The sequence below is a fragment of the Aquila chrysaetos genome, chromosome 3 (assembly GCF_900496995.4).
Source record: "Aquila chrysaetos chrysaetos chromosome 3, bAquChr1.4, whole genome shotgun sequence".
NCBI classification, from domain to species: Eukaryota; Metazoa; Chordata; class Aves; order Accipitriformes; family Accipitridae; genus Aquila; species Aquila chrysaetos.
The window spans coordinates 72,659,695-72,683,040 of record NC_044006.1 but is presented as its reverse complement, the minus strand read 5'-3'; the positions used below and the strand labels follow the sequence as shown (position 1 = coordinate 72,683,040).

The 23,346-nt window shown below is 41.4% G+C and overlaps 1 protein-coding gene across 1 annotated transcript in view; it reads left to right on the top strand.

Moving 5' to 3' along the window:
• The window catches only part of SCN5A (sodium voltage-gated channel alpha subunit 5), a 216,474-nt gene that overhangs the window by 155,280 nt on the left and 37,848 nt on the right, over positions 1–23,346 (top strand). The window contains 3 exon segments of the mRNA XM_030009604.2: positions 4,842–4,985; positions 11,805–11,925; positions 21,008–21,162. Of these exon segments, the coding sequence (XP_029865464.1) occupies positions 4,842–4,985; positions 11,805–11,925; positions 21,008–21,162 (420 nt within the window).

The following is a 23,346-nucleotide window of genomic DNA, read 5'->3' as shown; positions in this document are numbered from 1 at the left end:
CCCTCTTTTTTTCCTAGCAGAGTAAGGGATATTAATCTTCCCCTTCTCATATTAAGGGAGCGAGGGGATTTTCCTGATGTATTTGGTGATTTTTCTTCTATGCTAAACGTGCGGAAAGATAAATCCACTGATTTTATTGGTGCTACAAGGCTTTACATTTATTTGTGAAAGAGGAGAACCAAGATCATAAATGATCTGTTCTGGTAATAAGAACCCACGATTCGTTTCCCCGGTTCGTGGTTATTTATTTCTCTCCCATTTTAGCTCAGATTTTTCAAGGCTTTTCAGAAAGACTGAATTCAGCATATCTGAGAGTTGTCAGCCTGACAGCTCTGCAGACTGTAGTCTCCTGTTTACTTTACACACGAAACAGGTGCCACCGAGGCAGTAATGCAAGCTCGCCGTATTTCAGCAGCATTGCAATCTGCTTGCTTCTCCACTTATGCAGAGGTAGGATATAAACAGTTCAGTTTTCACGATCGTTTACTTCTTGGCTTCTTTGCAGAGGAAGCGTGCCAGTTACTAGACGCAAACTGTTGCTGAGAAAGGATGCCAATTGCTACCAGGCACGGTAATTTTATGAAATCCATAGCTGTCTGCAAGGAGGAACACAAACATCAACAATTACTTTACAGAGTAAACAGTCCTCTTGTAACTATGTGTGTCACACTGCTGAATTGGGTTTACTATACATGAAAACCTGCTCGGACTCCCATTACGGTTTTCATATCCAAAAACTGGCTATAGGAAGCTTTGCACGTTAAAATATGTTGTCATCTATTAAAGGACTGATTGCTGCTCTATTGAGCTGCATTTCTCGAGGAGGCTCGGTTTCATAGCGTCAGCCATCTATGAATGGCTAAAGCAGAGATATTTCTGTTGCCAGCGTCCTTGTCTGCTGGTGATGCTTCCTCTGACGGGCAGCGTCCCGTGGTAAAGCAGGGTCAAGTGTGAGCAGACTTGTATGTGGGGCGACCAGGACGAGCCTCCCCCACTGAGTCTGCACCTGGAAATGTCCTGACCAGCTCATTCCTGGAAAGTGACCGCAGAACGTGGACATCCCTGAAATCCCATTAGTGTCTCAAAATTCGTCTTCGAAGAGGCAGAAGGATGCACGAGTCTGGCGGGGAGTAGAGAAGTTGATGCACAGGGTTGAAGCTTCCCATTGCATTGTGGACTGAGTAAGGGGCAGTTAGCATTTGCACTGTCTCACCGGAGACAGGGGATACCCTGTGCACCTCATAAAGTAACTTAAATTAACTTTATCCTGCCACATCCTTCGTCCTTGCTTGCTGGTTCTGCAGTGACGGTTTTTGCAAGGGGGAGGGCTCCAGAGCCAATTCCCATTTCTTGCTTCCCCACCTGCTTGGGAGAGGAAGCTTCCTGCTATCAAAGGCTTCGCATGCCTTCTTTCCCACAACAGCCGTGGCCAGGGAATCAGGGAACAAATGTTACGAGCCAGGGTCGTGATCTAGGCAGCGAGTGAAGCATCAGGAGAACCCATGTGAACTAATCACCGTCTGAAAGGCAGGTCCTGGGATCCTCTCTCTAAATTTGTTTGCACAGGATGGAAAAAAAGATATTTCCATGGGGAAGGAATAAAGTGAATCCGTGCTGATGACAGGTATTTGTTTTGTTTTGCCAACAGCAAGTCCTCTTTCCAAAGGAGCGGCATTTGCACTAATCCCCATTTGAGCCTGAAACAATTAGCCGATCTGTGCTTTTCAGAGGCAGAACGCAGTGTGAAGCCTTTGTATTTATTTGTGTCAGCAAACAAGTATGTGGGTCTGTGCACAAACACACTTGAGATGTCACCCAGATTATGCTCTATTTTCAATCTGGTTGCTGTTTTTCTGGTGCTACAACTGGCCTGCAGCATGCAAGGGGACAATACTGGATCCATCCTCCTCCACGCGCTAATTACTGGTACGGTGTTGGCACATCACCTCTTTTTAGGGCCCAGATAAGAGCAGAGGTGAGCAAACTTTTGGTTTACGCTCTAAAGGAGCTGAGGTCTGTCCTGGGCTCCCAACCCTCCATTTGCATGCACAAAGTTTTTGTATTGCTGAATGGTTCTACTTTATAAATTATGAAAACAACTGAATCAATAAATATTAACATAATGTGTATTGCCTTGGCAACATGGCACTTGATACAAAAATTAAAAACAAATTATATAAACCACCCACAGTGGGGAGCTTTACAGGAGATAAACCTGCTGCCGTTGCTGCCAGAAGAACGAATCATCTGGAATCAGAACAAAAGCAAACAGTCCAAAGTTAAGCAGCATAAACCAAAGGCACCTTCCCCCAGACAGGTCTGTGCCGACCTTCAGGTGCTGTGTGCTGGAAATGAGACTGTTGCATCCGATGAGAGTGGCTTACCAGGACTGGCATCAGTCGCTTGCAAAAACTCAGCTGATTCCCTAACACTCCTTTGGGGATCAGTCTATATAACCAGGTTCTTTTGAAGAGTCTATTTCTCTTAGAGATTTTCTCCCACCTTAAAAACTTGCAGAACAAGTCTGAAAACACACGGTGATGAACCAAATCGTTGTCCAAGCACATGCGTGTGTTATCCCCATTGGAAAATTTGCCAAGATAAATTTCATCGGTTTACTGTTAACTCATCGAATACTTGGTACAAGTATGATTTCTGGGAAGCAGCTGGGTCCACATTTCCTAGAGTTTAGTCTGTAGGAAAGTGTTGCTAAGTCTTGGTACCACACAGAGGGGTTAGTAAATAGAGAATTGGTTGTAAGTTTGGCATTTGACTCTAGCTTAGTGCAATAATTTGCTTAACAACTTGAATATTCGTCAGATCAACTGAATTACACAGTCTGTTCTCATACACTCCATAGTTTCTAATGAATCTGAGTGCACAACCTTTCTGCATAAATGAACTTGAGATGTCACCTCAGATTGCATTGTGCTTTTAACATGAAACAATTGTTTCTGTTGTTTTAGTGCTATAACCAATATCATGCCATTAAGATTACTTGGTACTAAGTTGTATGCACATTGCATTAAAAAAAAAAAGACTTTTTATGGCTGAGCGCCTTACTTGTGCAAACCGTGCCTTCCACGTTTGCTTTTCCCCTGAATGGTACACTATTTCCAAAGATGTGCTTAAAGAGTGTACTTCTTGACAGGGACAGAACTGTAACTCAGTGATTATGGAGCAATCTCTGGCCAGTGAAGATGAGTGCTAAACTGGACCTAAAAATTGTATGTAATAATACATTCTTATGCAGAGGGTACAGGCTTGGACGTGCATAATTTAATTTATTAAAGTTAGAATATATTTTAGACCACATGCTCTCTGAAGCAGGAAACAAGTAATTTGATTTTAAATTAATTTGTTAGAAACACAGAATGACATTTGAAAGGGCTGGTACAAACCTGACAGTCCAAAAGTATTTATATAAAGACCAATTTGCTTAACCAACTGCTTCCTTTGTGTCATCTGTTCTTTCAGATAGTTATATTTGGAATAAAGTGTTTTTCTGCTCCTGGTACTTCTTGAGGGACTTCCTGTGGTGATGTGGCTTTAGAACTGAGGCAGGTAGGCTGCGGCTCCCTGGGGAAGGGAAACTCACTTAATACATGAATAACATCAAATGTCAGTCAAGCCAAGGGGAAAAAAAAGTGGACAAGTGAAAGATAAATAGGTTTAAATAATTACTGTTGAAATCCTGTTATGCTTGTAATTTTTTTCTCAGCATGGAAGTCCTTCTGTAAGCAATTCAGCACAAGCCTTTGAAACCGGCTAGAGTTTTATTAATATTTTAGTAGCAGCATTAGTAATGGCATGAACAATGGTAGTGCTGTGATGAGCTATGGAGTTTTCAGAGAAATCCCTGTCTTAGGTGAATCAATAAAGCCAGACTGATTTACACCAGCAGAGAACCTGGGCCTCTAGATGTAGGGACCAACCCTGCAAACATACTCTCCTCTGCCATTAGTCCTGGGAGTACTTCTGGCCAGCTCAGCAGTAATAATCATCACCCCGGGAAGAAGTGGCTGGAGTTAATGGCACCACTCATACTAGCAAGCGGTGGGTCTAGTCAGATGTGTTTGCAGAAAAAAAATTAGTGCTCTGATTCCAGAGTCCATCCCTTCTTAGGGAAGTACTTAAGGATGTGCTCTCCTTTCAACCTGCCGTTAAGTCCCGTTGGCATCAGCGGGGTGCAAAGTAGTCTTAAGTGTTTTGCTGAATAGGGGCCCCATACCTTTACGTGTTTACCTGCAGTTTTTCAACATCTACTTTTAGATATTTTTTATCTCTTCCAGTGAACTTTGCATTTTCCTCCCCTTCAATGAGTATCTCGTCTCCTCTGGGTGCGTTTTTTCCACACTGTTTCAAGCAGGCTCATAGCACAGTGTTGGGTATTGCACTCGTGCCTTTCTCCAGCTGTAACACTGAGTATCGCCACCTGACCGCACAACTTCAGAGTACACCCCTCGGTTATTCCGCTGAACTGCAAAGCACCTTTCTGTGCGCCTCGGGTCATTGGAGGAAGCTTGTGTCTCAAAGCCAGACTCAAAATGGAGATTGCAAGGGAATTTGCTCCTGCCCCAGCAACAACAGCTCAGAAAAAAAGTTGGCCTATTTGTATTTCCATTTTCTACAGCCAGATACCTTGACATATCCTGTTGCTAAAGCTCAAAAGTTACAGCATAAGCTTGTGTTATCTTGTTTCTTGCCATTTTCCTTAAGATGTTTTCCCCTCACAAGTATAGTCCAGGCTATTTTCTCTTCTAGCTGGGGAGTTGTCCTTAAGAAATAAGCATGCTATCAAAGAAAAAGAAAATAAACCCATCTAGGATTATTTCCAGCAGGAAAAACAGCTGCAGCTGAGGGGGCAGCGATGCCAAAGCCCAGGTGTCCGGAGTCAGAACTCTGAGATTTGTGAAGAGTTAAGTGAGTTGCACGTGGATAAGCAGTTGAAGGCTGAGCCACCACCTCCAGTAGGGCAAAAAGAGGTAACAGAAACAACTTTCCTACCTGATACTGCATGCAATTCATTGCACCAGCTCCATAGTGCATGTCACTGATTTATGTGGGGTTTATGGCTTGTGAAAATACATGTTTGTCAAGTGGTAGGAAAGCAATAATACATAGTAGGTATTACACTCTTAGTAAAGAAGAGAGAGGATTTTGTTGTTATAAAAATAATTGGAAAGCTTGGAAAATGTGCATTATAAATTAAGATGGGATTCCAAGAGGCTTTGGGGAAAAAAAAAAATACCACAAAATCATCTATAATGTTACTGTCTTATTTTAGGAGCAAATATGTGTGTGTTTTCCTACTGAAAAGTAGCTCTAAGAATGGCATCTGCTGACTTGGCAGATCTGTACCTTGAGTTCACTGGAGGGCATCTGCTATCCGTCACAGATTACCATTTCTTTTCCTGTTAGCACATAGATCCAAGAAAGGTGCAACAATTTAAGTAGCTGAGGTGAAGATGCTAACTAAATAGTAAGCCTTGGTATCATTCAGTTTATGTTGGCTAAAGTGCAGCTCACTCATTGTTTCTTGATGCGTACACATTGACATCCATTTTCAATTTGTAGGATTATGTTGTCCTTATAAGCACGAATACCAAAAATACATGTATTTGTACTGTACACTGAGTGACTCCAGGCTTCAGATTCCCTGTATCCTACTTGCTGACTTGCTGGGGTTTTTTCCCATTCAGATTTAGCATTTTATTGACATAACATTGCCTTTATTATTAGAGAGTGACGGATTCCTCTCTTTGAAATCAGGAAGCGGATGTTTTGGGTGATGTCCTGGGACTTTGGGGAACTCCATAGCTCCTTGAGATTGGAACCACTGGTGGTTTTGGGGGACTGAATTAATGAAAGGGAAAGGATGACACAGTATCAACATGTATCACACCTGTCCCAATTCTGCTATAAAACTGCTGGCAAGTTTGTGCCCAGCCAGAGCAATCCCATGGAGAAATCTTGACGGGACAACAGGAAAACAGACCCATCACAGAGCCAGAGCTCATCTTCTCCAGGCCTGCTGATTCATATTGTCGTATGGGGTGGAATTTACTGAACTAGATGTAGACATCTGCAGCTGAACTTGTCATCTGAGACCCCTTTATAGTCAATGAGGATCTGGAGCCAATGTAGTCAGGTAGATGTGTCTCAGCTCCAACTGAAATCAACACTTAAATTAGGTCAGATGAATCATCTTCTAAAAGTGCTGGTTTCTCTCCATTGACTATAAAGGGAGCCCAGGATAACTAGATGAGTTGTACATGTAGGTGAGCTGAATTCCACTCACAGTAACCAGAAATCATCTAGCCATGAAGCATTTCTTTAAGAAGCAATCCTCCTTGCCAGAATACTTCTTGGCATATTGAACTTCATCTTCAGAAAGAAAAGGTCTTGAACGTTAGAAGAAGGAGACTCGAATATTTGATATTCCAGTCTCAGGAAAAAAAAAAGTATATATATTTACTAAAGAAATAAAAAACTTCAAAATAATGAGATGAAGCATTATAACTAGGAGGAATTAGAAGACCATTTCAGGATTTCTTCTCTCAGGGGATTAGGTATCTTTCATGTTTAAATGCCTTTTTGAGATAAATAAACCTTGTGATCCTAACATGGAAGCTGGAAAATTATGTCCTTTTTTAGTGCTATAACGAAATGTCATGATAAATCAAGAACATTCTAGCCTTGATATATTCAGCAACATCGTGATAAAGAAATAATCCCCATTTCCTCCCTCAACTTTCAAAGGGTCCTGGGACACAAATGTCACCTTTCTATAGTAGAGTATAATTGATTCTATTTGCGGCTGCTCAGAAAGAGGTGGAGGAATATGGCAATAATCCAGGGATGACTTGAAATCAAACGGAAGTTCACATGAGGCTAAGAATGCCAACATGAAAGAGCAAAGCCCAAAGGATGCTATTTTTGAAGGCCAGATCTTGTGTGGACATTACATACTTACAGTCCTCCTATTAAGAAGTAATCTTTGTGCCGGCACACAAGGACATGCTAATCATCTTTTTGATGAATGTCCCAAGAACTTGCAACTAGCCAAATAAAGCCAGCAACTGCGAGGAAGTAACAGATTTGGTATGCCCAAGAGGCAGGGCTTTGAGTGATTCAGTCAGTAACAGGAAGCATTGGATGTGTTCTGAATAAAACACTGTTGATGCCAGGAAAGGATACATTATATAATTAAAAATTCATCCTATATAAATCCATCAGAAAGACACCATAGAAATAAAATCACTGATGTCACAGGTGGATAAGACCTCAGAGAACAAACTGGTTGATTTCTTTGCCAAAACGTTGCCCCATGAAATATTTTGTACAGCTTTGTGGAATCTACTTTTACATGTATCAGGCAACTTAGATTTCTTCATTTACCAAAGGGAACAATTCACTTGCTTAGAAAAAAATCTCATGGCTGGGTATATTGCCTTAATAACCAGCCCTTTTTTTTTTTTTCTCTTTTTCCCTTTCAAAGTACCATCTCATTACTCTCTTTTACCAATTTTATCCATCATTCTCTTTTTATGAATTAATATCACTTAATTTAATAGACTGTTCTTTACTTCCTTCTGTCTTTGGCTTACCCCCTGAAGTAACACGCCATTGCTCTTTCATTTCATTATTTCTTGTAAATTAGTGTCTCTGTGCCCTTTATCTGACTTTTTTTTTTTACCTCTTTCTTTGCAACTCCCTCAGTTTTTCCTTTTTAGAGTTGTTTTGCCGAGAAGTAAGCACAATATTCCAAATACAACTTCCAAGGAACCGTAAAGAGAGGAAATAGTATCTCATTATCTAGACGGGATGCTTTCATCTAGGTTTTCTACATTGCTATATCCCACTGCAAAATCATATCTAATTTTTTAATATTACTGCAGGTTTCCAGGATTTTCCTGGGACTCTCATTTGTACTGTTTTGAGTCAAGTCCCATTTTGCTATATTCTCTCCATGTTTCACTTCTCTTTTCCTTTCTGCTTCCTCGGTTTCAATACTCTCTCCAATTTAATGTTATCGGCTAACATGAGGATTATATTGGTCAGTACCTCTTCTATATCTTTAGTGAAGATAATGCTGACTCTAATCCCTACAGATCTCCTCCTCTGAAGACAAAGTGTGTTATATATTTGGGTCCTATGATGGCTTTTCTCCACGCAGCAATGGGCGAATCCAAGCCAACTACAATTTATTTTAAAAGTAGACTTTTCTATAATAGACATTCAGATATTTTCTTAAGGTTTATATATCACATGTCAGTTTGATAGATTAAGTCTGTGATCTTCAGAGGTGAGGGAGAGAGGAAGTGAGATAAGAGAGTTAAGCCTTGAGCAAACATCAACTTTCAATGAGATTTCAGCATCTCACTGCTAAAGGCTTTTTGAAAAAGCCATTCAGATCAATTTGCCATGATTACAGACACAAGCGGTGGGTGTAGAAGCCTTGTCCTTTTACTTAAAACAACCACTCCACCCAGAAAAACATTAAAAACTACCCTCTGCAGTATGAATTTATGCACTCGTGGGAGGTCTCCCAAAGGTGCTTCTGACAGATCCCGTTGTCTCTGCCTGGTACACCTCCTTCACTCACTTATGCCGAGACAGAAAGAGGAGCTTCTGTATTTATTTGTCCTTTTTGCCTTCTTTTGGCCTCTTTGCACCCTGTTTGTGCACAGTACCCTTAGCATACAGGAGAACCACCTCACTGCCTTTACGTGTCTATGACATTTCACTCCGACAAAGCACTCTCCTTTTCTCCTCTGAGTCTTTATTTAATTTACTTTAATCACAGGCTACAGCAAGTGTTTAGTGATCTGTGATTCCCATGATTATTCTGTTTTCCTCTTCTCTAAGCTCGGTATTGTGTTTACTTATTGCTGCTCTCCTGGGCTGTTTCCATTTTTCCATGAGCATTCACTATTGATTGCTAATGGTGTGTTAACTTGGTGTATTGGATCCCTTTATGCTCTACAGTGTGCCTTGTCTGGATCTACTGATTTGCGTATGTTTCAGGCTTTCTAGATATTTCTCTACTTACATTTGTATTAATTCTAACGGGCTCTCCCCCCTCTTTTTATTTATCCCCTTGTTGGATTCTTTTAAAAAGGGTTTATTTTCTTAGGCAACTGAATTTTGATTAGTTACATCTCCCTCATCAATTGTTATTATGTCTCTAGCTCTTTTTTTTCCATTACTGAGTTCATGAAAACCTTCTTAATCCCTTTAACCTTTCTGGCAAAGAGTAACCTTTGCTTCTTTCCTACAAGCTCTCCTAATCTTTCCCTCCTCTCTCATATCTATGGTTCCTTCTTTTTCTAGTCCCAGCTTGGACCCTCAAACCTTTGTCTAGTGTTTTCTGAAGCCATGTTTGCTGCCTCTGCTTCTTTGAAGGCTTTTCAGAAGAAATCCTGTCTGTTTTGTCTTGCATGTTCCCCATCTCCCTTTGACGCTAATGGATTCTAATATTTTCTGAAAACTCCTCCCAATAAATAACTCTCAAGAATTCTTGATTCTCTAAGATGTTTTCCTTGTAGTCTATTATAATTGCACTGTATTGTGTTCTGTTCATTTCCTAACCTGTCTCTGCTATATCCAGCTCTCTCATTGACAATGCTATCGAGCTGACGTTGTTTTCACAGTTTTCTTTGATTTCTGTCTGTTGGTAAGAATTCTATCCAACAAGGCTCCTTTTCTCATTGGAACCCCTATTTTCCACATCCTACAGCTGTATATGATTTAGGACTATTTCGGTGATCCGTGTTTTGATGTCTTCATACCAGAGTGTCAGAAAGTTCTGACTGTGCTAAAACTTGGTATGACATTTTTTCCACCATCATATAGCGCTGGTAGTCTGTAGAAAATGGGCTCTGTACAACAGCTGCATTCTGAATATGGATTTTTTAGAAGCTTTAACCATGTCTTTGACTTGTGCTTTCTGTTCTGACTCTCTTTTAAAAGGTCTCTTCTCAATTGTTAGCAGTCCTTTTGAATAGAGCATTAAAAACCCTAGCCAAGACTATGACCTTCTGGATGCTGCAGCTAATTGCAAACAAGTAGCTTCCATCCCCACTTGCAAGCATTGCTGGAATGTTCAGTCTTGCCCATTTTAACCAAGGTTCAGCATTTCTCTGAAATCAGCTATAAATTTTGCATTGACTGTGTATACTGGAAAACAGAGGGCCCATTTTCACATTAATAATAAATATATAAAGCTGTACCTATTCTCTAACTCCATCACCATCATCCTCATGAAAATAATATTTTATGTGTACGTGCCATCTTTCATATAACTATCTCACAGGTTGTTTAAAAGCATGGGTAAGTATTATTGTCCTCATTTTTTTTTTTTAAATGGAGACAATAGTATTGCATGATGAAGTACAAAAAGATTTCAGTATGTACTCAGAGAACAGAATAAGACAGTTAACAAATAACCCACCTTTCCTGATGGCTGCTTATTGCTATTTTGCATTGATATGACCCATAGAAGATACCAGCTTTGGTGTTGCCCACTTATGCCAGATAGTGCTCTAATACAGTCAGAAACAAACTGTGAGCAGGGCTGGGCAAATATTAGATCTTTCACTTTAGTGGCCAAGCTGAATAATCAAGTAAAATATAATCTTGGATTAAGAAAATAGAAATGTTTTATTTTGACTAGTAAAATAAAATGGGGGGGGGGGGGGGGAATCCTGTTTTCTTCTAAAGAAAACGTTTTTATTCTGTTAAAAGAAAGTTCTGACCTGAAATGAAATTTCTATTTCATATTTGGGTGACTTTCTGATCATGTATCATATCTCTTTTCATAGCAAATTCAGCCTCTAAAACAATTTTTTAAAATAATATATTCCCCAGAAATTTTTACCCAGATCTACTTGAGAGTTCCTGCTCTAAATAGATAAGACAACCAATGCTTCAGGGAGTGGGAATATTCCTGTCCCCATTTTGCAGAGAAGGATTTGGGAAACGCTGAATTTAAACACCGTGCCTAAGATGATGGTGTCACATATTTCAGGCAAGCAATAGAGCTTCTGAAAGGCTTTGAAAAGCCATGTGTCCCTCCTCCTACGTCACCGTGAGATCAGAAGTGTGTGACCAAAAGGCGAGGGGCCACATCACGTGGTGGGACAAGTTAGACCCGGGATGAGGCAGGTGGAAGAGCCCTCTCACACGTGTGTTCCTGTAGCATCGTGTGACTGGACCCTGGTGACGGAGGGACTTCTGCTCATCTCGGAGGAGAAGCTGTGGCAGCAGGGAGCAGAGAATGGTCCTGACTGACAAGGTGCAGATTTCACCCATCAGCTGTGGGTGAGGAGCCTCAGGAATGAGGCCCCAGGCACAGGAACCCAACACAGGTCATCAAATTCATCCTTCGCCACCATTTCAGGAGCTAGGTCCCACTTCTCGTCCCCCCCCCATCTAAAGGTATGAGCCTTCAGGACATACAAGCCCTAAAATCATGAGTGGTTCCATCATTCCAAGCCTCCACCTACCATTAATATTCAATGGCTGTTCACTATCTTTCTGCGGTTTGCTGCTGGTTTGTTTTCAAAAATAAGTTTTACTTGTTAACTTTTTGTTGTTGTTCTTGTCGATGGGTCAACTGTTAGCTCACAGCAGCGTAGGCAGAGCTGTCACTCGAGGAGTAGGCACCACGTGAAGCGCATGGCGATGTCTCTGTTGTGGTGGCTTTAGCTGGGATATTGGTTAGTGGAATAAAAACTCAGCTACTTCCTCCGGGGCGATTGATTAATTTGTTTTCATCTTTGCTCTTGTTGACAAAAAAGCTTGATGAAATCAGTCTTTCTGAAGGCAGCACAGTGGATTTGACAAATCCTGCAGAACTGCTGGAACAGATCCCTGAGTTTGCTGAGGAGCTGATGGAGCCTGAAGATTGCTTCCCCGAAGGTAAGGGCCTGCATATTTCACCGCAATGCTGAGGCAAGAAACCTCCTCTTCTCTTAGTGAACATCTCTCCACCTTCACACAACGTTGCCCTGGCTGCTCGCAGTAGTATTTCACTAGATGAGCTTCATTTGTTAGATACTGTAATGCTCCAAACACACACTCGGAATCACTTCTTATCATTAGTCTTTGGATTTCCAAGGCGAGATAAGCCAAAAGCATGCTCTAAAAGGCTATGCAGCTTCTAAAGTGGTAGGCTTTTTTTCACCATAATTTGTGCCATAAAGGTGTTTGGTTTTTCTTAAACGTTGATTTTTCTGACTTGGCCAATGAAGATTTTTGCCTTCCAGTATGTGTGCATGATCAAATCTGATGATCATGACCAGATCAGGATGTTTCTGTTGCTTAAATGTATATAGGCAGTTAACAGACACTGTCTGGAGAGTTCATGAGTCCCAGGGACTCTCTTCCATTATTTATTTTAAAGGGTGTTAAGATTAGCATGTCCGGTAACATTCATCTGACCAGGAATGTGCTATTTTACTTAAAGCGTATTTTACTTAATTATTTTAGATAACAACAAATCATATTTACATAACTCTTTTAACACCAAAATATGCCATCATTTTATCAATTTTTTAACACCAGCCTGCTCCAAAACACAGGTTTAAAACCCAGCTACATCAGATCTATTTTAAAGTTAATCTATAAGGTAAACAACATTTGAAGTTATTTCTTCTCAGAGTGAGTTCTATTCCAAATATTATCTCAGTCAGATTCCTCATTTTTCTTTAAATCTAGGTTAGGAAAAATAGGGTTAGCTGAATGTTCGTATATTCCCTTGAAAATTCAAGGATTATTATAAATAAAAACAGAGCTGCTCAGATGGGATCAGACAGAGATGATTTGCTGGGTATACGAATGCCCCTGAAGTCAGCAAAAATGTGCATCTCTATATCTGTGAGAAAGATGATTGAATGAGGTAAGGGAGCCCTGCAGGGCTTACAAATGTCCCTAGGATCTAAACATTTTTTTGGCAGCTCTGCTTAAAAGCAGTAGCCAAAAATTAATGCAGTTGATGGAGGAAAGCATGGGGTAACTGTTCTGGCCCGTACAATAACATTTAGAAATTAGATCTGGTGTTTTCATTCTTTCACAATATATTTCTTAATGAAGCTAGTGAGCAGCAATCTATGTTGTGCACCGCAAAGTGAGAAATTATATTACAATTGCTTAAACAAGCCAGTGCTGTAAGACCAGTGCTAGTCAGATGCCAGTTTACAAATTCTGAAACTGTGGTTGGCCACAATCACCTTCCAGTTTTTAAAAGAAATGTGCACAGCCCTGATTCATTCCCAGAGCAGTAGCACTCTGTAATTTGCTCTCTCTTAAAATAACCAGAACTGCCTGAAAAACCGTCGTGCAGGACCACATCAGTACCAACCCAGTTTGTCAGATCTTCTCCAGTGCTGTCAATGGGATGCCGGGTAGGAAGCAGTGCTGTTCTAGATCACTGGAAGCGTTAAGCCGGTTTTGAAGCCCACCCAACCCTGGCAGCAGAGAAATGTAGAAATAAAGGTGTTGTGGGCTGAAACCCAAGCTTGGCCTGGGATATGTCCACCCTGCCGGCTCCTGCTCCCTTCCCCCTCAGCATCCTGCTCCTGCCTTTTGCCTTTTATTCCTTGTCTCTCCTAGTTTCTCACCAGCCCCTGTTCAAGTCAGAGAGTTTTCCTCTTCTCCCAGGGTACGGCCAGCGGAGCCTTGAGCTCTGAATGGGAATTGAAGGAGAACCTGCTCCCAGCCCTCGGCCCAGTGCAGCGTGCCTGGGGGCACTGGGGATGCAGTTGCAGACGATGTCCTCCCCAACGTATCTGCTCTGCTTTCCTGTGCAGCGTATATCCATGCAGATTTTTCAGAGGCTACTGTGTAGGCTAAATGTGATCACATTCCTCATGGATTTGGCAAAAATGCATAAGCTTGACATGTGAATGTTCGCTCATAAAATGTCAAGTCAAAGTGCCATAAACTGAAAGTCCAAATGATTCTCACTGCAATGACATTAACGTTTGTTTCTATTTATGCAGGGAAACAAAGTTGTTTTCCTATAATTTTCTTCCATTAAATACCTTCCAAAATTTTTACCCAAGCCTACCATTGCTATTAAACCTCATGCAGTTATCATTTCAGTCTAGTTAAAAAACAAGCAAGCCAACAAACAACAGTCTAGTTAGCTAAGATATGACAAGGTTATAAAGTACTAAAATGGAAGTATTGAAGGGCATGCACTGGGCAAGTTTATCTAGTGTTGCCTTTACTGCCTTGATACAACAGTATTTGGTATATTTGGGAGAATAACCAGCTAATATTTGTGAAAGAAGGAGATTAGGTGAGATGAAGAGGAAGAGCAAGAGGGGAAGGGTTAAGTTCGTACCTTGTTAGCTCACCAGCTATCTAAATTCAAACTATGCCATTTCTAAACACATCCAGCATAGGTTATGTCCTGAACAAATATGTTCCCGATTCAGCCCCCTTTTTCAGATAACAAAGGCAATGAAGATAATGCATGTTCTTGAAATAGTTGCTGAAAGTTTGCTGAGGTCACAGTTTTCCGGGAGTTGGGTGACCCAGATAAGCCATAGGTCATTTTTTCTTGGGGAGACTTGTTAATTCATTATCATCTCAAAATAGCTTTGATTAGGGTCAATGGGGAATATTCTTCAGTCAGGAAATGTGAAGCCAAGGTAGGGTCACAGCTCTGGCAGCTAGCAAGTATTGCTGGGAAAAAACTGATAGAAATGGAGAGAACATTCTTGTTGCCAGATGATGGGAAAGCAACATCTAGGCAATGCCAGCTATTTGGGTATTTTTTCCTCCAGATGCCTTGCAACACTCCAGTCCTGTTACCTCCATTGGTATGCATTCTCTGCATCAAAAATTGCTATCTGTTTGGACACTATCTTCTGTGTCTCACAGAAGGTCATCCAAAGAAAGCCCCCTGGTCCCAGCACACTCCTCTCTCCCAGACCCTAATAGGAGAAAGTTTTCACCAAGTCCTTAAGCGTAATTCCCCGGACACAGCCCGCTGGCAAAGGTTTCAAAGGCGTATCATCAGATGGTCATGCAAGAATGAGCTACCTTGCTTAACGCGCAGTTGATCGCAACTCGTGACACCAAGGACGCCCCAAACCAGTTTCTCATGTGACCATGTAGGAGCGATTATCGCAGCTGGAAAATACCACGCACTAAAGTGGAGTTACTCTGATTAATGGTGGGATCTGCATCATGCCCCTCCCAACTACAATTAGCGGCTGTTTAGAAATAAAAAAGCGAAGAGGAGCAAAACTAGACCGTCAAACTGAACAAATCTAAACTGAGCTACAGGGACCACCATCAGATGATGTTTAAAAGTTAAGTAAAATGAAACCAAGCCCAACAAAATGTGTTAATTGTCATCCTAGAAAAAAACGACGGAACAAAATCAAGTTTTAAAGTATCTCTTTGCTCTAGCTGCAATACCTGAGATACAGTGTATTTTTCCACCAGGAAGGGCACGCTAGTGTTTTGTTGTGTACAATTTTCAGACGTCGTAAGACTCTTACAGTCCTATTGCATGCACAGAATTAAATTAATTCAGGTTGGACAGGACCTCTAGAGTTCAACTCGTCCACCCCCTCGCTTAAAGCAGGGCTGACATCGGTGGTAGACCAGGCTGCCCACTGCCTTTGCTTCAAGGCGTTACGCCGTTATTTGTAGCGACCTCTGAGAGGATATGTTTTGAGGAGAGTAGCAGCAGATAAACAAGAAATGTACCCTTGTAAAGCCCTTGGAAGAGTAAAAACACCTGGCAGACTGTGGCTTTGTCAGATGCTCTCTTGGCAGCACCCGGCTGTAGTACACAAGAAAAGACTCAAATCTCCATGTGTGCTCGGGTCCCCGAATGCTGGAGACAGGGATGGCAAATCTTTTCCGTGTTAACCCTAGAGCTGCACAGTATAAAACCCAGCTGTGCATGCCAGGGGGTTAGTGGGGCTCGAAGATGAGAAAGGTGTTAAATAAAGAGGGTCTGCAGAGATCATGTTCCCTCCAGCATGGGGACACAGCTGGGGTCTTACAAAGGGACTACAGCCGGGCTTGCTTTCTTGCTTGAACGTACACAGCTAGCTAGACCGGTCATTACAAACCCAGCTTGGAAGATATATATATTAAAACCATCTTACGAATACCTGCCTGCTTGAGTTTATGCTGAGGAAGCTGTATTTTCTTTGTGTCAAACCAAGCAATGCTGTAACTGCTCAGAGCATTCAGAACTAAGCAAAATATTGCTTTGTTTTAAAAATTAATGTCCCGATAATTGGGAACTCCTGTGTAAAAGTAGTAACAAAATTACTGCAGTTTGAACACAAGGTACCAGACTTGCTGTACCACGGTATAGAAGAAATTAATTGGCCTTCCTACTTTATTGAAGAGAATCAGCAGCCCAATCCATCCGAAACATATCTAATAATTTTATGTAAATTTAAATGTATGTATTGGTGTGAACAAGCAGTGGATTTGTAAAGTCTTTACTCATAAGCCTGAAGTCAATAGGCTTGGCTGTCATGCATGCAGGAGGAAGTTTTTGCTGTATAGTTCCCACATTTACAAAGAGATTTTTTTCCTAATGCACCAAGGTAATGCAGTCAGGTCTAACAGCTCCATGATGATAATGCACCAGGCTAGAAAATGTGAATGTGGAACCAAAGGAATATTTACACAAAATGCATTGTAAATTAAATTCCCTCTGCCTTTTTTTTTTTTTTTTGGTAACTTGTTTATCATTGTGGCAGATGCTTAAGTAAGAGCTTTCTCTGTCACACCTGCAGTGGAGACTGCGGTTTAGGACACATTTTAATCTGCAGTTTGTGATTGCGCTACAGGACACCCCAGTGACTGAAGGGAACAATTCCCTTGTTATGAAAAACAAACAAAAAGTAAATAATATCATAGTATACCGATGCATTTGGAAAGGTTTCTTGGTAAATAGGTCTCTGTTTCATGAGAAATGGTATATAATGTTGAAATGTGAATTGAAAACAGATGTTGTTGTACAAGTTGACCACTGATGCAACTCAGTACAGCTTCACTGATTTACCGGCGTGTAACTCAACCCTTTGGGGGGACTTTTTCTGCTGTTCTGTGTTTCTGTTGAGCAGTAACCTACTACCCAAAAGGCCATGGTGGAAATGAGTCAGTTTGCTCAAAAAAAAGATGTAGCCCAACATGAATTACAGTGGCAAAATTAAGTCTTTACTAAATCACAAGGCGGTCAGCTTCTTCTGCACAACGCATCCCCTACTAGCACTGATTTCAGGGGGATAGCACAAATCTATTAGACAAGGCAGTATGAGTAATGCTGTTATAAGAAATGTCAAAGGGTTTATTCCTGCCTTGACACTTGCTGTGCTAAAAGGTGTTAATGAATAGTCTTCTTCGTGTGGATAAAGTAGCTTTCAAAACCTGAAGCTGGGCTCTGCTGACCACCTGCCTTGTTATAGAAGCCAGCTGGAGTTATGATTGCACAGACCCTCACCAGGTCATGCCTTAGACACATTGGAATGTTTTTGATATTTTGATTTCACAGAAATGGGAAGAAAAGCCACTATTAGAATGCTGACCAAGGTCAGGTAAACTTTTTTTATTGGGTTATGTGAAGCTTCTAATTCAGCACTTAAGCTTGGGTCAGGGTCACCAGAACAGTGGGCTACCAGCATCAGTCCAGAAAAGCACAGGCATGAAATAACAGTCGGTGAGGGAAATCAGAAAATTTGAAATGGAAATAGAACTTTACTAATTCATTAAAAGACCTATTTGTGGTCAGTTTTCTTTTTTTTTTTTTTGTTCCATTTTCTTTTTTTCTGTTTGATTGATGAATAGTTAAAAAAAGCATTTCATCTGAATTGCAGCCAGCGTGATTATTCATGGAAGTGCTACTTGACATTAGTAATTGTATCAGAATCTGGTCTAAACATTTCTGAATTGGGCCCAATCAAAAGAATGGGATTTAATAGCGCTGTGATTTTGGGCTGACTCATCTGAGAAGCTATTTTGGATTTTCCAAGGTATTACTGTCAGTAACTAGGACTTTTTTTTCCATCACAAATGAAGTGACTTTGGAACTCACGGTGCCCTGCTCATTAGTATTTAATTTGAAGGTGATCCCCTAATTTTAGCTGTGCCTGGGCTCAGGTAATCATGTAGGCTCCCTGTGTAGTGGAAAGACAGAGGCAGACTCCTCCAGGGAATGATTCATCTAACTGTCTTACAGTGGGGAAAACCACTTCCTGGAAGATCCTAACCTTTTCCAACGGTACTTACAGAGCAGTTCTACTCTGTAAGACCACGACAGAGAGTGTCAGGCCTGTTAGTAAGTAGCTGAGCCTAGGCATTCGTCTAAGAGACTAAAAAGCCAAGTATCCATCTGGGAAGTAACTTAGGAGAAAAGAGGGGAAAGTTTCTGGGCAAATGTTTTAAGTCAGAAAAAAGCTGATTTTTTTCCAAATTGAAACTGTTTATGGGGACAAGGTAGGCTCGTCGAAAGTTTATTCTGCTAGAAGCAATGGTTACTTCCAGTACAAAGGGGGATCTCTGCTTAACATGAGAAATCCACACTTACATAGCGAACAACCTGCTCGTTAGGCTGTTCACTTGACGAACGAGGGATCTGAGCCCAAGTCTTTGGTCTTCCTGATCCAAAGCTGAGTTGACAATGAGGTGGCCAGTGTACCTGCATAACGGCACAGAGTGTGGACCAGACACCTGAAAGATGGTAATGACCGTACCGGTTGTGCAGTGAGAACTAGTGTAAGAGATTTCTGACAGCACTGCTAAGAGATGCAACTAACAGCCCCCTCTTGCCTGCCATGCTGGTGGGATTATATCACGTGGGCATCTCTAAGCAGAGCTGCCATCTGAGTGCGTTAGCTCAGGGATCCTGGTACCATACACTATTGCATGCCTGAAATCTGTTCCATGTACCTACTTCCTAAAATACACCCAAATCACACGTGTTACCTTCTATGAGCAGTGTACTGGTTTTAGCAAAAAGTAGTGACTAATATGATATCCTTTTATCCCTTGACATGATTCTTTGGTATTTAGGATTGAAGTGCTTAGAAGGATAAAACTTGCCTTTGCTGGACTGGTACCCGACCTACAAAGATGCAGAGAGCTGGTTCTTACATTTCTATCTTCTCCTAACATTATGTCCTTCTCAAATAGGTTGATTAATTTAGTGTATTTCAACTGAGCCCGTAATTTCTCCGAATTCCAGAATACAGTGGTAGACTGGGAACTGGTGTGGGTCTGTGTGATGCAGGCATTTAGAGGACAGGTAGTTACCTGCATCACTGTGACATTACCTTTGCACAAATGGTTTACTGTATTGTTAGTCCCATACCAAAATCTCATACAGCCAAGAGCCTACACCCAACTAAAATCTCAGAAATGTGAGGGAAAGGGGAGCTCTGGGAGTGGTTCATGTATGAAACATCCTACAGTTCTGCTGCTCCTTAGCAGCGATCTGGGATAATAAAAACTTACAGAAAATGCCAGGAGGACCATAACAGACTTAGCACTACTCTTCTTCCTGGCAGAGCCTGCTGCCAGCACAGCCCAACTTCCAGCTGCTTGGGAATCCTGGCATCCCAGGAGTTACACTTGATCTCCTTGCATATCACATGCAGCTCAAGCACCTCAGTTATGCCACCTTGAATTAGCAGCATCTGCTGTCTGCGTAACCTTGGCACTCACCCTCTTTCCTTCCCGAGCTTCCTTGCCTAAATATTTTTTCTACTTGCAATAACATTTCATTACATCAGTATAGTGAGATGTCCTCCCTTGTCACTTCTGAGCAGTTGTTGTATGCTTCTAGACATGCTAGTGACCTTGGCCACCTTTCAGCTACGGAAGCAGTTGGCCTGTGGTTTTTTTGCTCATGATGGGACCGATAAAGCTCCATAGTTCAGTCTCTTTCTATACAATACATAGATTAAATGTAAGGTAAAAAGCTTGCTTTTTGAAAATGAAGTCATTTCTGAAGGTCATTCTCATCAGCAAATGTTGTGAAATTTGAGTCAAATTATCTCACATAAAGCTGACTGGCCAGCCTGGAAGAGGACAAGTCCCGGATACCAGGGTGTCCTCTCACACAATTTTAAGTTTTTACCCAGCACAAGGCAACACACATGGTGGTTTTTAAAATGGGAGAGATGGATATGTCCATTACCAATGACAATAGTTTTTTGTTATAACAAATGAATGTTGCTAAGGAAACTAAAAATGGCTATGGTTTTGCCTATCAGAAATCCTTGTGTGGTCCCCATTACGACCACAGCATTTGACTATCACACAGTATTTATCACCAAGGTCAGAAAGTGATGCTATGAAGCATCAGTGGGGAACCTGCTGTGGACTGGATATCTAAATTTCTTCTGACATCAAAGGGGATTTAACCGCCTAAATACATTTCCAAAGTTGTTCTAACACCTTGTTTAAGCTCATGAGAGTCCAAGAGATCAAAATCTGTTCCTGCTTTTGCTGTCTGAGTCTCTTCAGCACGTTGGTCCAATCTGCACTGTAGCACCTCCTCTCCTCGTCTCCCTTTCATCAGATTGCCACTTTTAATCAGTAATTCTAGTGGTATCGTAGTAGCAAGAAAATATCCTCACTCCATTCAAAAGGATGTGGAAACTATTGGTAATATTCTGCTAGAGTCATTAGTCCTGATCAGGGGTGCTTCCTGAGCTCAGCTAATACAATGTGATCAACCTAGGGCACTGGTGACTCATGGCCAATATATTCCGTATCATAAAAATCATTGGGAGAAATCACTGCAGCACGTTTTAAGTGATTTTGAATGGTTTTTAATAGATGAGTGATAGGGGGAAACGGAAGGCAGAACAGAAGAGGTTGGTGAGAAAACCAAGGGAGGAAAGACTCCACGCAGCAGCTTATTGCTAGAAGAAATCTTGTTTAGCAGCTCCTTATTGCAGCTTTAAGAATTAAATGGGCTTTTTTGACAATTTGTTTTTGTTTTGCTCCTTTTCAGTTTGTGTGCGATTCTTCCCATGCTGTTCAGTGGACATCACGAAATTTCCAGGCAAAATCTGGTGGAGGCTGCGGAAAACCTGCTACAGAATCGTTGAACACAACTGGTTTGAAACTTTCATCATATTCATGATCCTGCTGAGCAGTGGAGCCCTGGTAAATGTAACAGGATTTCCTAGCTGGTCAAAAGTGGACGTGGTTCTCAGAGAAGGTGTTCTCCAGTTAGCTGTCCCTAAGATCTTATGAGCCCTTACTGATCATTTCTCACAGCAAAGCATGTTTGGGGCTAAAACAGGTCTTCGGCTTTTCTGATTTCACCTGCCTGTACCATATGGTGGGGAACTTCCTTCTGTTATAACATAAAATTATGACCTGCACATGTTTTGAAAAGCAGATCCTGAAGAAAGTCTGTGTGAGGAAGTATCCCAGAGTTACTTCAGCATCCCATAGCTGCTCCATGGTAGTTCCCATCTGGAGGCTTGTATTTTGCTCCAGGGATGGCTTTTTGTTCTTTTCTTTTTTTTTAGCGCACTTTGTAACCAGCAAAGCAAAATCATAAAAGGCGCGGGGGGCACAGAATCAGTGCTATCCGTGGAGCTAGTGGGTGCCTGTCATGTTCTGAACACACGTTAGCTTAAACCGCTGTACCTTCCCTGCACAGATAGCTCCTGTTTGCATCCGAATGAATATGCATGTATGGAGGCTGGTTGGTCATCGCCCAGGACTCTGATAAGGGATCCTCTCTTCCTGAGATCCCACTGCGTACTGGGATTATCGTCTCCGTATTATCAGCCCTGGGCTCTTCGTAGCGATGGCAGCATATATTTATGTTGCTAATTTACACGTCAAGAATGTCACTGACGTTGGTGGGATTTCTCCCAGGTTTTTATCTAGGCGTAGAGCAAAGGGGTATATCAGGAGTTCTCCAGGCTTTGGTCTGGTGGTCACTGATCCTCTCCTGCGTGACAGAGTAAGAAATACACCTACTAAATTTGCAGGCAGTGCCGTGTTTGGACAGGTTACCCGTGTATTTCTGGATGTCAGGATTAACTTCAGCCAAACGGATGAATCTGCCTTAAATAGTAAGAGGAACAACATCATCTTAGAAAGGTGCCTGCTTCACCTCATCAGGAATACTCACGGGCAGAAAGGCATGATGCAGGATGACTGGTAAGGTAGCAGATTTACTAAAAAGAGCTGGAGAGAGAACAGGCAACAAACAGGGTAAACTACATCACAGCACCACACAAAAGCCGAACACCCCACTGGGCTGTATAAATAAGCATGTTTTTCCACTCCAGTTGGCATCAAGGAGGCCTCAGCTGGAGCACTGGCTTCAGCTCTGGGCATTGCACTTTGGGAAAGACATGGGCTAATTGAAGAAACTCCAGAGGAGAGCAACACAAATTATCAGTGGCCTAAAAAAAAAGAGGAAAATACAGAAGTACTGGGTTTATGTAGTTTAAAGAAAGTCTCTGCAGGGAGACAAGAAGGTGGAAATACATAAATGTTGATGCAAAAAGGAAATGAATGGACTGTTCTCCAGGTCCACCAGGGATGGGCTGAAATTTTACCCAGGGGATTTTATTTTATTACAAAAAGTAAGAGGCTGAAAAACTTGGGTAAATAGTAGGCTGCTGAAAATTGTCATAGCTTTGCTGAAATCAATGGAGTCTGACAGTTTTTGCACCAGCTTGAGAATCAGCATGTTAATTTTTTAACACATTTTAAAGGGGGCATGTCGCTTGCTATAATAGATGAATACACTTCCTTACATATGTAATTAAAAGTGCCTTAGATACTGAACACTGCAATATAAATCTCATTTAATTTTCATTGCATGCATTCATTTACTTTTTGCGATTTTCAATTTAGCCAGTGCAATTCTGTATAAGGGCAAATTATGCTGCATTTTCTCACATATCAGCACTGCGCTTCAGTATTTGGACTGGAGATGTTGGAGGCAGCACACAACTTTTTTCTTCTGTTATTCTGGGGTGAGCTCTTCCAAAAACTGAGCTCATCTGGCTACATCCCTGGGACGTGCTAAGTTCTTAAAGGAGTTTAAAAGCCAGTATATATTTGTGTGTGGTAGTTAAACCATCAGAATACATCTATAGCTTAATGCAAAAGATACAAACCCCTTCTTATGCATTTAAGCCATAAGCACCCGAACTGGGTGCATGTGTTTTAATAGTAATTGTGGATAAGACTGCAGATATCCCGTTTAACGCTTTTTTAACACACAAAGCAAAGCAGAAGTGACCCTTACGATGTTTTACATTGTAAAGATTTCATCAGTTGTCACCATGAAAAAATGCAAAGCACCAGAATTTTGTC